The 16,169-nt window shown below is 41.4% G+C and overlaps 1 protein-coding gene across 7 annotated transcripts in view; it reads right to left on the reverse strand.

Annotated features, from left to right (window-relative positions):
- The window catches only part of srgap1a (SLIT-ROBO Rho GTPase activating protein 1a), a 99,961-nt gene that overhangs the window by 46,373 nt on the left and 37,419 nt on the right, over positions 1-16,169 (reverse strand). For all 7 annotated transcript variants that reach the window (XM_028584508.1, XM_028584510.1, XM_028584509.1 and 4 more), the window contains one exon: positions 7,799-7,961. In XM_028584508.1, the coding sequence (XP_028440309.1) occupies positions 7,799-7,961 (163 nt within the window). The remainder of the gene's footprint in view (positions 1-7,798; positions 7,962-16,169) is intronic.

The following is a 16,169-nucleotide window of genomic DNA, read 5'->3' on the forward strand; positions in this document are numbered from 1 at the left end:
CCTTCAGCTACCAGGCTCCTCTCCTATGGAACCAGCTCCCGATCTGGGTTCGGAGGGCAGAAACTGTAATCGCTTTCAAGAATGAACTTAAAACTCTTCTATTTGATAAAGCTTATAGTTAGGGAGTGAGGAGTTGCAGTGTTCACCTAACTGGCCCACCTGCTTCTCTTCATAATTGTTAGATTAATAATACATAACAAAGTAGAGGGAGGCAGGCCAGCCAAGCCCGATCCGGCAGGGGGAGAGTTCTAAGCCCGAAAAAGCTACCTCTCCTTATGACCTGTCTCTCTTAGTTACGCTGTTATAGGTATGCTGTTATAGTTCTAGACTGCCGGGGGACTTCCTTCCTTTGACACACTGAGCTGCTCTCTCCTCTCCCTTTCTATTACTATTACTATTACTATTTGTGTGTATCCCGTCCCAGAAATGCTTGTTACTAATCCTAGCTTCTGGGGAGTTTAGTCCCCAGAGTCCTTATGTTTTTTCCCCCAGCGTATTTCCTTGGAGAACGTTGGCACCAAGATCCTGGTTCCAGCTGTCGCCGTGGTCCTGCTGCACTCCCTGCTGAACCCTGCTGCTTCCCGCTACATCCAGTCACTGTTCCATTATTAATGTGACTACTATTGCCACTGTTCATCACACCCCCAACCGGCCCATCAGACACCGCCTACCAAGAGCCTGGGTCTATCCGAGGTTTCTTCCCAAGAGGGAGTTTTTCCTCGCCACTGTCGCACTGCTTGCTCTTGAGGGAATTACTGTAATTGTTGGGGCTTTGTAAATTATAGAATGTGGTCTAGACCTACTCTATCTGTAAAGTGTCTCGAGATGACCTATGTTATGATTTGATACTATAAATAAAATTACAAGTAGGCTACACAAAAAAGAATTCTTCCAGACCAAAAATATAGTTTATAGCCCATTCAAAACTGTCTGCAATGGTGAATTACATCGCAAACACTGCAGCAACTACTTTTATTGAACTGTAACTTAACAAGTCTGTTTACTGTATATTGGGTTTTAAATGAATGGTGGACAACAACCAGACATTGACCCGTGGTCTGAACGGTACACATACACAACAGAAGGGTGGATTTATCATCCTGTGTCAAATGAGTGGTTTCTGATTGAAAGTGGTATCAGTGTCACGACGGCTTTTCCTTTCAAATCGGCGAACACAGCTTGAGTTTCACCGTCCACATGCTCGACACATTATCTGGCTTCTACACATCATCGTGAAAGATTTTCCCCAAATATGTTAACTCAATCAGCTGTGCCACAAGGCTGACTCAGTAATACTATCACACACACACACGCCCACGTTAATGCACCTCACGGTTGTGGGATACAGTTTAACAGTGACTCAGTGATGGATTTAGAGGGGCTTTCACTGTTAATTTAACTGTGGAGCTCACATATTTCCTTAACAGTGACTCACATACTGTATCACATGTTTATGAGATTATGAGTCATGATTCATGACAATTAATTTTTGATCTCTCTACTACAGTCGATACCACACTCTGCTACCTGGATGATGTTACAGCCTCATTCCCGCACTCCAGGTCTTTCTCTAACCCAATTATCCTCAGGCAAATCTCATTTTGGGAGCCGCTCCCAGCAAAAGGCTGTAAGAGGGTTCTGCGGGGGTATTGAACCACCTAGTGCAGTGGAATAGAGTGGTGGTGATGTATTTCTGATTAAGAATGGAGTCTACTGCATGGCAGGGATTGGCGAAAATAAACTAAATCTACACTACAACTGTTTAAATTAGTCATGATCAAAAGGTACCCTGTGGAGTTTTTGACTACTAGTAGTGCTATGGAGTTATGTTTTTATGACTGGGTCCCTGTTTTATTGTTATACTGTCATGCACGTGTGCAAACAGGCAAGCAACGCAATACACAAGACACGTGCCAGTGTGCAAACAAATGCAAGAAAGACGACCTAGTAAACCTAGTTTACATGGACGTTAACAATGCAAGTTTTTTTTTTAAATATGACAAATTTGACTTTGCAAATGTTTAATGAGAAAGAAAATGTATTCAACATAAGTTTTTTCTTTTTTCGGACAGTTTTTGGCAAATATTAATTGTAATAATTTAAAATATTATTTTTTTTAATATTATTTTTAACACTGTATAGATATTGTTCTTTTTCCTTTGGTGTGTTGCTATGCAGTTTTTTATTTTATAGTTATATGTATATGTATGTATGTATGTGTGTGTCATTTCTAATATATATATATATATATATATACACACATATATATATATATATATATATATATATATATATATATATATATGTATGTATGTTTTTTCGAAAACTTTTTGAAGGTAATTTGTAAGGCTGCTTGTTGATTGTCAAACATGCCCTGAATTTTAAAGGATTTATGAATTACCCGAGTCGTTTTTATAATAGTTGCAATTTATGGCAATATTATCTGCTTGTATTAGCTGCAGGGTCCAGTGCACACAAAGGTAGTTCTTACAAACAACACTGCCCTTACAAGCTGAACAATGTATGGGATATCTTTACTTGATGAGTCACACACTCCGTTGCTTCATGTGTGTGTCTTGGCAACAGGTAAAAGGCTCTATTGAGGTGACACACCTGATTGATACAGGTGAGTTTACAAGCATGTTGGTTCTGGCGCACGGTTTTCACAATCTTCGGCTCTAAAAAGGACTCTGGTGAACTGTCACAAAGTAACAGATCAAGACAAAAGCAATCGTGTAAAAAAACTTGTGTGCACAAACATGCAAAACTCTCACTCTTGTTCTTCACAAGTCAGTCACAGGTAAAGCTGCACAATGTCCAAGCAAGTGAATAGACAGCAAAGAGGATTACACTCTCAGTTACCGGCTGCCAGGCCGGTGTCCCAACCACCACCTGCTCTGTCAGTTCCTAACTTATCAGAGTGCAAACAGCCTTTAAGCCTGGATAACCAGAGCTTTAGAAGCATCAAACTTGACAAAAGTCAAACTCAGGCATGTTTGAGAACGGAGTGTAGATGAGGGAGCTAGGGTGATAAAGTTTTTTTGTTTTTTTTTCATAAATGATAGTTAATCTGGTCCTTAAGTTTATAGTAGATCTGTAATTGTATCTCACAAAACATGACAGTACCACATTTTAACTGCCTATTAATTGTAGATCCCTGCATATCTTAAAATATCATAAAAACACAGGCCTTCTCCTGTGGGGAAACCCATTATCAACTGTCAGTTCAGAGGACAGAACCTTTGACTATCTGTCATATCTAACACTCATCAGCTCTTCTCCATTGAGGAGGCTGGGAAATGAAAAGCCTTCTCAGGGATCACACGAGCTGCGAGAGTGTGTGTGTGAGAAGTAAAGGCAGAGATGAAAGTAAATGGGAATTACATTCAAGACATGTTTAGAGTGTGTTCACCAGAGAAGCTTCACCTAACATAATGCTTTTGTGAAATAATCCCTCCTTTCAAAGTGTCGCTAAATGAAACCACGCGCACGCGCACACACACACACACACACACACACACACACACACACACACACACACACACACACACACACACACACACACACACACACACACCTCAAATTACAAGCAATAATGGCTGTTCACTAAAGCTGCATTTCCATAAAATACTTTCGGTATAGTAACTGCTCCATTCATCTCTTGCATTCATCTCTTGACGCAGAGGTACTTCTGCACCAATCACGGACTGCAATGTTTCTAGTTCCACTTTTTAGTATCAGATCAGTGTACGAGGTAACTCACCAGAGGGGTAACGACAAAATGGGATGGAATGGAGCGGTTCTATTGGTACCATCCACAACATTTGGAATGGAAACGCAAAAATAACCATTGTATTGTGTAACAAACTGAACTGAACGGCGCCAGACTGCTTAGTGGAAACTGAGCTTAAATGCGCCGTTTGCTGTGATTTAATTTTCACAACTTAGCCTCTTTCATTTGAAAGGAATCTCACTTGGGGGGGGTTTCCAATTCGGTTGAATTCATTAAAAATATCCTACAAATGGGTTTCCCCTTTTAGATACCATCTGTATTCCAACCACATTAGAAAGTTGAAACAACCCGAGGGAGGAGAAACCAAGTCAGCCTTTGGGGAGTGGTGGGTTTCATATTGCCACTGACATTAATCATGGTATAGAGATGTTAGGCCCTGTGCATGTGTGGTGCTCAGCATAGATCGGAGTGTCTTGTCACTATTAACACAGTCACACAGTCAACAGACACAGTAGAAACTCTTAGCTGATGTATTTCATAAAAAAACAATATTTGACCAAATGACATTGATCCTTTCATTTAAATGCCAAAAGAATAGTTCAACATTTTGGGAAATCCAATTATTTGTTTAACCTGTTACATGTTTATGCGCTGAGTACAGAGCAGGAGTCCTTAGCGTAGCATATAGACTGGAAACAGGGGGAAACAGCTAGCCTAGCTTTGTCCAGTGATAAACAAATCTTAAGCTGTTGTGTTTACACAATGTATCGTGTTTGTTTAACCCAGACTTGAACAGAAACTGAAAGGAAGGAATTCTGTCATCATTCATTTTATAATTTACACCAGCACTTTCCTACTGTGATATGTCAAAAAATGTATTCTTGGTGAAAAATGCTGTAAAATAAGCACTATCCTGCGCATGCTTTGCCTGGGAAAAGGTTCAAAACTGCCTCACGCTTTGGGATCTCCACCTTGTAGCTGCAGACTTCCATAAATAAAACAGGGCAGAGTAAAACAAAGAGCCGGTTGTATGAATAATAAAAACTGAATGCATGCGATAACATCTGTCCAAGCATAAAAAAAGAAAAAGAAAAGACAGGTCCACTATTTGATGCCTGTACTCAAACATAAAATGGGGTGTTTCTAAGCGAATTTGTGACCACAACGCAGCACTGAAGACATAAATGCGCGTGGCAAACGGGTAAACCGGAGGATGTCGACGAAGACACTTTTGAGTCCTTCTCTGCTGTTCCATCTCACAGCATGAGGCCTGAACATACAAGGAAATAAAAACACAGGTCTTTGATGTTCTGGAAAGATGACAACAGTACAGCTGTCTCCTCAAAAGCTGCGAGGGAGCCCACATAACATGGGGCCCTTCTCTGTTGTTTGGGCCTCGTTACTGAAGCTCTGCTGAGATCAAAGGCTCGGGGAAGCTTTAATTAGAGGGCGAGCGGTGTCTCGGGTCTCATGAACCGGGACCTCCCACCAGTCTGCACAATGTCACCTGGATCCACAGAGAAACTGCATTACAAACTTTAAAAAAGGGACAACTATCACAGATTCCACAGCAATAATGGTGCAGGTGGAGGTACCCTGCAGATTGGCAGGATTTGGCAGGATTAGTGTCTTCAGAGTCACACTAAAAATGAAAATCAGCATTGAAGGCAGTCAACCATTATGATCATCAAAGTGTGCTGAGTCAGGGTAGGCAACGAGAGTAAAGTGAAAAACGACTGTTTCGCATCTGGCCTCATTAGTAGAAACATAATACTTTAAACGCCATCAAAAGGAAATGGTTGCTGCAGTTTCCTGTTTGTGTGTCGGGGGTTTGGGTGAGTGGTTAAAGACCACGCCCCCATACAATCAGATGAAACCATAGCCATCAAGAGAGTTTAATTACTTTGAGAACTAAAAAAAAAGGAGCCTCACTTTTACTTTTTGAATCTGGAGGTTAGATGGTCAGGGTTTGCAGTAAAGTAGAGCAAAAAAGAAAAAAGAAAAAAGAAATAGAGGAGGAACAGAAAAAGAAAAAGTCGCACCAGCCTAACTGACACAAAGGCGCTCCTCTGAAGAAAAGCCACTTTGTAATTTAGGCCTGTGGTGAGTTCATGTGACTCCTGCAGCATAGGAGCTCATAATCTTTTAGGGAGTTGTCGTCTTTGTGGTGGAAAAGGCAGCAGAGGCCCGGTTTCAGCCATGAAGCCACAGTCGTCAGACGGGAGAGTGAAGGCATACTGATCTGAAACTGTGGTGGCCGAGGTTCCTCTGCCTACCCTAATTCACAAAGCTAAACCCCAGGAACCCAACAGTGTTTCATCCCATCAGATGCAAAGCGGAATATATACTGTATGTATCCTGTATATCATGCAACTAAATATACTTTGTTGTCAAATGAATGGGTTAATTGAAAGTGAAAGACTTTTTTTTGTGACTGGAGACACCGCTGCCCGCACTGACCGCCGTGAAAAATCTGGATTGTGTTAGTGGTGGAGTTCAAACTTCGGTTCTGTTGATCAAAGAAAAGTCACATCTGACCTCGTCTAGTAGATGTCAAACAGTACAGAGGAAAGTAAAAAAAGAAAGATTGAGGGAGATTGAAGCAGTTAAAAAGAGACTTCATGGGCATAAAAGAGACAAGGAAATGGTGAGACAGAAGTACGTAACGACAGCAGGCTAACAGTCTGTCACAGTCTTGTGTTTGGAACTGGAGTGAATTTGTGTTAAACATGCTATACAATAAACGGAGTCAAATGAGCAGTGTGTTCTGATAGGTTGACAAGGCCTGTAAACGTAGTAATGTTTTATTTCGTGCACATAAAAGTATTTACATCCTGTGCCCTGCATGTTATATCCCACATTTATCATGACTTTGGCATTTTATTTCAAATATGGTCTAATTCTTTTTCAGTCTGTTCAATTTGGGTTATTCCTGGTCAGCGCAGACACCTAAAGGCCATGTTTTTTTAACCTCTCCAACCACAAAGCACCTCTAATTTTCACCGCATTGGAAAATAACTTGAAGACCCAAAAGACTATATCATACCTCCTGTGACATAACAAGTTGTCCATTGTGATGGCCATAGGGAAATCAAAAGAATCCCCATTAAAACAAGGTTGTCACGTCAGTTGTAGCAGTTGTCGCTAGGGGTGGTACGGTTCATGAAAAAACACCCGAACCGCTCGGTTCGCTAGTCTCGGTTCGGAGCATGTGTGTACCGCACGGTTCGTCAGTACACTGTTAATGTGCACTAACCTCTTACTGCCGTAGTGCCCACTTTCGACACCTATGTTAAAACACTTACTGGAAATGACGAGCGGGATGGGCGTGAGAAACGCAACCCATGGCAGCTGATTGGACGATTGCGTCACATGGGTCTGGCTGGTCCCTAATTTCAAAACAGACTGTCATGGCGGCTCGTTCAGAATACGATCTCATATTGTACTAAAATAGTTCACCGAAAACGTGTTTCTGAAAACATTTTAAGCGAGAAATAGGCCATGCAGTTGCTGAATCTGTCTTCATTTCAGATCGACAAAGGTCAGTTTAAAAGATTTTCGTCAGATTTTGAGAGACACCGAGCCGACCGCTCCTCAAGTGGAGTGGGGCGCCGCTGCAGGTCACGTCACCTGCAGAAATGTCAAGTGGGAGAGAGGCTGCCCAGAGCTGGAGGATGAGCCAGCGTCGTTTATAGTCTGGTGTGTGTGGGAACATTTTGAATTTCATGTTACCTATGATGAAATAAAGCAATATAGAACTGCCACTGTGTGCATGTTTTGTGCAACATGCATTCAATATGCTAATTGTAGCTATATGCTGAAGTATATTCTGGAGTGTTAAAGATTAAAAGAAAAAATAACAAGAACCGTACAGAACCGAAAACCGTGACCCTAAAACCGTGATACAAACCGAACCGTGGGTTTTGTGGACCGTACCACCCCTAGTTGTCGCTCTATTTTATTAACCAAAAAGGGTAAGAGTGTATAAGCACTCCCTTTATGAGTGCCCTGACGATCCTATTTAGCTTTTGTGCGATCCTAGCACAATGTGTTGGCCCCCCTCACCTTCTTGAGTAGCCGGGTGGAGTCCTCACTGATCTGCATGAACCTCATGATGACGTTGTTGAGGTAGATGTCGCTCAGCGTGGCGTGGTCCTTACTCTCCCTCCTCACCTGGTTCAGCAACAGGTACCAACAGTTGACCGGGGACAGCAGGTTCTGGTCTTTCCTAAATAAACCAGGGAAACCAGTCAGGTGTCAGATCAGCTGCCAAAAGATCCATGTGGAAAATGAATCTCCTGTTGTCATTTACTATCATGTTATTAATAAGAATTATAAAGAGCAATGATCAGTGTGCGGGAAAGAATCAGTTGTGTCCGTTCAGCAGAACACACATTGTCACCGACTTAAAACCCACTCCATAGTTAGGTAGCATGGCTGAGACGAGCAAGCAGGCCCGATCAAGTACCTGTATGCGTGTCCTGTGTGTCTGCTCCCATGACAATGTCTCAGCCCTAATTTCTTTAGGCAATATTTGTCGTTTTTTTACGAGGAGACTGTGGCAGTTCCTCAACTAGCAGGTTGTCTACAAGTGCACAAGGGCCTGTTACAAAAAGCAGAAGCTGTGTCATAAGCCTCCCTTGGCGTTAAATGTCCCATATACCGCTTCGGGGCCTAAAAAGCTCTCCATATATATTACATGTACTACGCAGTTACGTTGGGAAATACTTTGTACTGGTGACATTTCTGGGGCAGAGCTCTTGCAACGCTATGAGCCAAGCTGGCTTCCTACAACCAGGGAAGAGTCTGCCACAGGCTTTAAATACAATTAGTGGAGTGAAGATGGAGAAGCCATGGATGTATTTTAAGTGAAGGTGAAAATAAGAATGATGTAAAAACTGTGACAGCGGAAGACAAACAAGCGAGGCAAGAGAAGTTACTGTAAAGGGGAAATATAGAGATCTGAGTGCAAAAAAAGCTAAAGAGCCTCAGAGGTGTTTCCTGTGCTGTGTGCTGGCTGCTTCCAAGCTAACTGTAGGACATTGTCCAGGCCAGAGCAAACTGGGGCCCTGCATAAGCACTGGCCTGCAGGCTGACTTCCTCTGGGATAACCTATAACATTCCTCCTGCCTGCTAAGAGCAGCACAGAATATGAGTGTGTGTGCGTGCGCGTATGCGTGTGTGTGTGTGTGTGTGTGTATTAGGGAGAGGTGTTAAGGTTGGATCTGAGGTCAAGTCTTGCAGGAACCATATGTAGACTCGCCTCTGGTCTTCCCTCACAGCGTTTGTTTGCATAGACAGACAGCACTTGTCAACACAACAGGTGAAACTCACTTGCACATTCGGCAAGTGGCCCAGCCCTGAACCAGCCTTCAGCCCTGACACAACATCTGCTTCAAGAGCAAAAAAACTAAGCATTTTCTGCAAATGAGGAACTGACACAAACATTCCAACCAGCTGAAATGCTCCCTGAGACTCTTCAAAAACAGGAAGCAAACTACGTTTGATAAAGGCAGAGCCAAACACGGTGACATGAAAAACATCCGAGAGCACAGTCGCTTATCAAAGACACCGGAAGGCGGTGAATGAAAAAACTGATTTAGCTAAAGAGGAGAGTGGTGTACTGATGCCACATGCCCAGGCTACAGGACACGTGCAAAGGAAGAGAAAGCCAGAAAAAGAGAAAATAAGTGAAGCGTTCCCAGAGCTACAGCAACAGGACTGCTGGACAGCATCACACACTTTTAATGAAAGTCTGAAGGTGAAACACAGGAATGACCCAGGATTCATTATAAAACCTTCAAAGAATATAAAAAAGGAAAAGTGTTCCACACAGTGGAGTTACAGAACTCTGGGGAAAGTCACTGATGTACCCAAGATTTCTAATCTACTAAATCAAACTGCAGGCCTGCAAGTAAAAAGAGTACAGAACGAGAAAACAAGGGGAGGGAGCTGACACAGGCTGTGACGACAAAATAACCTCTGGGAGTTGTTTACCCCACATAATGACAGGAAAATCTCTCAATGTCATCATTTCCCCCTCAGCCAGGGCAGGAACTGGGTCAGACAGACTCCCAGAAAAATAGACGGGCCCCTGGGGGGCTAAAACACAGGTATGAAAGAGGAAACTGATGTCCAGGAGAGGCAGAGAGAGAGATGAGCAAAAACATTTAGCAACTTGGCTCCTATCGCTGAGTCAACGTCAACATGCTAGCACTCTCTCATATAGTAGCAGGATGCTGACATTGAATTACCACTTCAGTATGTACGGTATTGTAACAGGAGCCCTTACAAGCATCAGAGGCAAAATGGCAGAGTCCTCTCACGACTAACTGATAACATCTTTCATTATTAAACTGCAGTGGCGGATTTTATAGCTGCAGCACAGTGACTGGGGTTCACCTGCAATGTAAGTGTACAGTTGCTACCTAAGCAAAGTGATCACTGCAAGTCCAATCACAAAACGGAAAGTTCCAGTTTGAAATGTGAAAGCATGCAACAGGGTGTCAAAGCCTAATTGATCATTCTAGCCGAGTCATTCCGCTAATAACAAATGGTATCTTTGCCACTCAAGCGGAATGCGCTGCAGATAGTAATGTCTGCAGTCGCAGGATGTTCTACACCTGCTTTTTATCCTCACAGACAATGAGAGGAAGTCCCTTAACCAGACACTTAATTCTGGATAAAGGCCGTCTATTTAAGATGATCCCAGCAGTGGCTTTGGCAGTATGAATAATTCAATGATTCCTCTGCTCACCATCTCCATGTCCCTTCTTGAACAAACTTTGTGTGTTCTGCAAACAGCCACGGAAACACAAATGGACGAGGTAGACAGGACTGAATGGCGCTACCAAAGACTGCCACCGTAGGCTGGACACAGTCCGTACGTTTACATGCACAGCAGTAACCGGTTAAGTGAATAACCGGGTTATGCCAGTTCTACCCGTATACATGAGCGGAAAAGACTGGGACAAATGGCGGGAGTAACTCTACCTCCGGTACAGTAGGTGGCGCCCCGGTTCAGGTGTATACATGCACAAATACCCTGGTTCCTAAAGGATTTATCTTGGTCTGTTAACCAGGCTATGAGAACTCAGATTTTTAGCCGGGGTAAGGTGTTTATAGCGTTAGAAACCGTGGTATTGCCTTATTCCCGAATATAATCAGGTTTTTAAACTGCAAATGTAAACGCACTGCTTGATGTGGGTGTTGTTGTGGTCCATGTAACGCTTATCAGTTCAATTTTCTAAGCACAAACGGACATTTGGAAAAACAGAAACAAATTTGATCTTTAACCTGTTTTTCCAATTTTCTGTTTTTTATTCAGAGGATCAGAAATTGAGAAAATTACAAAATTGCGTCTGAGCTCCAATTATTCAATACTGCAATGATATTCTCTTCCTCTACTTTGCGGAATATGCAGGTCATTAACTGCATATGGCCAAAAAAAATAAATAAAAAAACTGATAGACTTTGGGGTCAGAGGTGCTTGCTACTGATGGTTCCAAGTGGGGGGAGGGGCGTAGCTAGGCGTAATGAGGGAGAGAATACCATTGCAGTATTGAATAATTGGAGCCCAGACGCAATTTTGTAATTTTATAAATTTCTGATCCTCTGAATAAAAACAGAACATTGGAAAAACAGTATAAAGATCCAATTTTTAAATTTGTCAAAGTGGGAAAAAATTCTAAATTGGATATTGGAAGCCATTTTTCTGTTTTTCCAAATGTCCGTTTGTGCTTAGAAAATTGAACTGATAAGCGTTACACTGACCTGTTTTGTTTTCTCACAGGAAGGAAAGAGAAAGACACTAGTGCAGTTGAACTTTTTCGTTACGGTCATAAACATTTAATGTCTAAACCCATTGATGTATCTGCTACAATCACTAGCGGCCGCCGTCTTTTCTGCTGCAGCGTTGCCTCATCCTGGATACTATAAGCTCCCAACTGTTTTCAAAAAGCCATTATCACCGGCTCACACAGACATGTTGCTGCTTTGACCAACATCATACATCATGTTAAACAGCATGTGTTCTGTAGAGTTTCCAGAGTCAACTTTCTAACACCTAATTATCACGTTTAACTGGGAGCGTTTGTCGTTTTTTTCCAATATTGCGCACTACATTTACTACAAACAAAACTTACAGCAGAAACACACAAAGGTCTTTTCTGAGGCTAAAGAACAATGTTTGTTGTAATTGTAGTTAATGCAGTGTTACATAGTCAAAATATATAGGCTAATACATGTTACTTAAAGGAACACGCTGACTTATTGGGACTTTAGCTTATTCACCGTATCCCCCCAGAGTTAGATAAGTCCATATATACCCTTCTCATCTCCGTGCGTGTTGTAACTCTATCCGACGCCCCCACCGCTAGCCTAGCTTAGCCCAGATCCTGGAGGTAACCGGCTACAACTAGCCTACTGCTCCCAATAAGTGACAAAATAACGCCAACATTTTCCTATTTACATGTTGTGATTTGTATAGTCACAGCGTGTAATGATAACAAGGTCACATGAGACACAGCCATCTTCTAACCGTATACAAACTGGGAACTATATTCTCAGAAGGCGAAGCACTGCTACTTGGGCAGAGTGATTAGCGCAACACCTGAAAAGCACCGTTGTTACTCTCTGCTCCTCACCACGGGGCTTCTCAAGTGCTGCGAGCAAATCACTCCGCCCAAGTAGCAGAAGTAGCTGTGCTTCACCTTTCTGAGAATATAGTTCCCAGTATGTATGTTTCCACTTTTGTCTGACATTTTGGAAAACTCCCCTCAGGTGAAGATCAGTGACTCAGTCTCCCAGCACCTCTCCCAACTGGCAGAGAAATTTGGTGACCACTTTCCTGAGGATCCCAAAACATGTGGATTTTGGACCCATTTTCAGTGGATTCCACTGTAAATGATGTTGCTTTGCCCTCACACCTGGAATCCCAGCTTCTGGAAGTTTCTACTGACAGCACTTTAAAGCTGCAGTGGGGCAAACTGGACCTGGGCTCCTTCTGGATTGCTGTCTCAAAGGAGTACCCATGTCTTGCACTGAGGGCTGTGAAACTCCTCCCATTCACAACTACGTACCTGTGTGAATCAGGATTCTCCATTGTGGCCACAACTAAGACCAAAGCCCGAAACAGACTCAGAGCAACTCTGGAGGCTACTCTGAGAGTGAGCCTTTCTCCCATTCCACCCAGACTGGATCTGATTATGTCTCAGAGGCAGGCCCAAGTGTCTCATTAAGAGGTGAAGATAAAAGGGAGTTGTATTATTGTTGTTAATTGTTATTATTTGTGTCATTGTTCATTTGTCACAGATATAAAGATTCTTCTGGTTCTGCCATGCAAAAATGGAAACTGCTGAAGCAATTTTACAATGGCTTTGCAGATTATAAGGCTATAGTTTCATTTGCACTTTAATTTCATTTACAGTTTATTTATATTTATAGATTTAAATTATTTGAATGCATTTATTTTATCACCCCCTTTTTATTGATTTCATGATTTATTTATTTATATATATATATATATATATATATATATATATATATATATATATATATATATATATATATATATATATATATATATATATATAATTTACTTTTTATTAATTTAAAGTAAAAATCCTACTATTGGTCTTTTTTTATTATGATTAAAAAGCCTGAATTGATCCTTGAAATTTTTTCTTATCATAGCTTGATTTGGTCCATGAATTATCAGGCTGTTCGGTGTCCTGATGTATGTGTGCAGGTTTATGTGAACGTTTAATAAAAGTCTTTGTGATGATCCCATTTTATCATGTCATTTTATTTGACAATTTTTTTGCTTGTTAAACAATAAGTGGATTTGGTTTATTATTGAATACAAATCAAACTGAAAGTGAAGTCAATTAAACCTATACAGTGTTAATATTTAATCATGGGCCCGGGCCACTTTGTACTATAAAAATTGGGCCTCAAGGTCGAAAAGGTTAAGAACCCCTGCTGTAGAGGATTCCAACACCGGGACGTAACAGTCTGACTGCAGCTGCCGCTGTCGGAAAAACAACACAGACGGTGCGTTCACTTGAAACTCGCCAGCCTTGTGGTGCATTTTAAGTTATTGTAAAATACCCTTTTGCCATCTGGTTCTTGTTTTTGTTGTTTAACAGCAATTTACTGGTGAAATAAGTCATTGTTATAAGTTATTGTTATTACATTATTAATCAATCATTTAATTTTGACCATATGGCCTTGGCAATAAACAAACCGTTCTTTAATGTTGCCAACTGTTGTTTTGTGCTCCATTTACATGTTATATACATTATAAATATATTATATATATTTTGGTTCAGGCACCAGCACCGTTTTAAAAGTATCGTTTTAGCACCGGTATCGAAAAAAAAAAAAAAACGATACCCAACCCTATTCTAGACTAATTATACACAGATTTAGCTAATGCTACTTTAGCATTTTGCAGCTCCACCAAGCTGAGCTGTCATATGAATACTGGCTTCAGGCTACAGACAGAATAAAAACGCAATTTTTCACAGCACGGACAGGTCTGTCCAATAAAAACAACCTAGAGAATATGGAGAGCACAGAAGCCTTACTGTACATGTGTTGTTTATGTAAATACAAAAATACAGGCCAAATGATTTAAAACCCACAGGAAGGTTTTCAATGTTATTCAGACATCTTGTATTTACTTAAGAAATATGCTCCTCGACACTTGCCAAATGTTCACCCTGTGAATGAAATGACCAGACTGTACATCACGCGATGAAAACCACAGAGCGCCATAACAGAGTCCCTTCACCAGTAACATGGGCACACACAGCTGCTAGAGCCATTGGAGCGTCAGACAGAGAGCAGGGGCTATTTGCAGACGGCGAGGACAAACACACGTTTTATTTTGGTTCCCACCGCAAGTTCAAACAATATGCTAATGTCTGCTTTTTCCACAAGCCGGACTCCTAGTGTAATAAGGCCAAAAACTAAAGCACGCTTAACTGTGTCGAGATCCTCAAAAAGGCTCAGAGTCAAACTGTGATGCACCATGAACACAGAGTGAGAGAGGGAGACAAACTTTCTCCAAACAGTTTGCTAAAGAATCTCATTTCATTACATCTTTTCATATCTGCCTCCACAGCCAGGTTAACTCTCTATGAGATAAAGACAGAATTCAATTCAAGGTTTAGTTTCTTCTTCCACTTCTTTTATACTTTTTCAGAAAGATACAGTGACACTGTTTTATTATGTACAACTAGGGCGGGGTAATGAAACTAAATTCTTTTTTTTTTAGCAATAATAATAATAAAATAAAGTATTAGGTATGGAAATGTACATTTTGCATTGCATATTTTGCTGGTCTTCCAAAAAAGATATTGAAAATTAGTTTTTGGTTTTGGTATTCGAACTTTGTGATTTTCAATACAGATCCTCATATTTTTATTTCACATATTTAACACCTTGGTATTCATGCCTGTGACAAAGTTTTGTGGCTTGCATACCACATAATGTATGTCAAAAAGAAGGCATAAATTCCCCCCAGAAAAAGTCTACTTCACTGAACAATACAGTGCTGTACTGTGGCACATAAAACAAAACAAAAAGGCAAGATGGATTATTCATAATGCTCCCCAGCTACATTAGTGTGACATAATGGGCTAAAACCACAGCAATAACGTAAACATTGCATAATGTGAAACAAAGCAGTAGTTTTGTATAGATGAATTTCCTGTGCTGGAGAGATAAAGATATGACTAAGACAAAGAGAGGAGTCTGGCACTAGAATTTCAGAGGGCATAATATTTGCAACACAGAATTTGGAGAATGATTAAAAAATAAATTACAGAAACAAAAATAAAACATCACCCCCGAGCGGCTTTTCTGTCTTCATTTGACCAGCTTTGAATATAAAACGAAGATTAATATAGCTCATCAGCACAATAATCCTATCAGAACACAGACATCCCATCAAGATTACATTGAAATACAGCATGACTTTCGTGTGGTAGAGGATGGATACCCGACGGGACCTGACGAGACCCTTACAGGCCGGGCCAGGTTCGGACAGATATTTAGAAATGATGTTCGGGTTCGGGTCGGGCTCAGTCACGTCAGTGCGATAAGACATTCGTTATAAAATGGTGCTGTGGCTCCTTTAAGAGAGCTCAGTGCGTGTGGGTGTGTGTGGGTGTGTGCGTGTGTGGTAAGTGGAAGCAGACGTGTAGATGCGACCGGAGCAGTGTTGGTGGAATAAGTTTACGTTTTGTACCCAGTGTGTGCGGTGTCCGAAATAAACCCCAGACTGGAAGCCAAGTTCATTCATTCGCTCACCAGAAACGGGATTTGTAACCCCGACGTTATTCATTTTCTAACGTCGGCCCTGGAGGTAACGAGTCTCCCCTGGTTTTCTGACCACGGTTGGAAATGAAGCAATCAGGAAAGGTTAACA

This window comes from Perca flavescens, chromosome 8, assembly GCF_004354835.1.
Source record: "Perca flavescens isolate YP-PL-M2 chromosome 8, PFLA_1.0, whole genome shotgun sequence".
Taxonomy (NCBI): domain Eukaryota; kingdom Metazoa; phylum Chordata; class Actinopteri; order Perciformes; family Percidae; genus Perca; species Perca flavescens.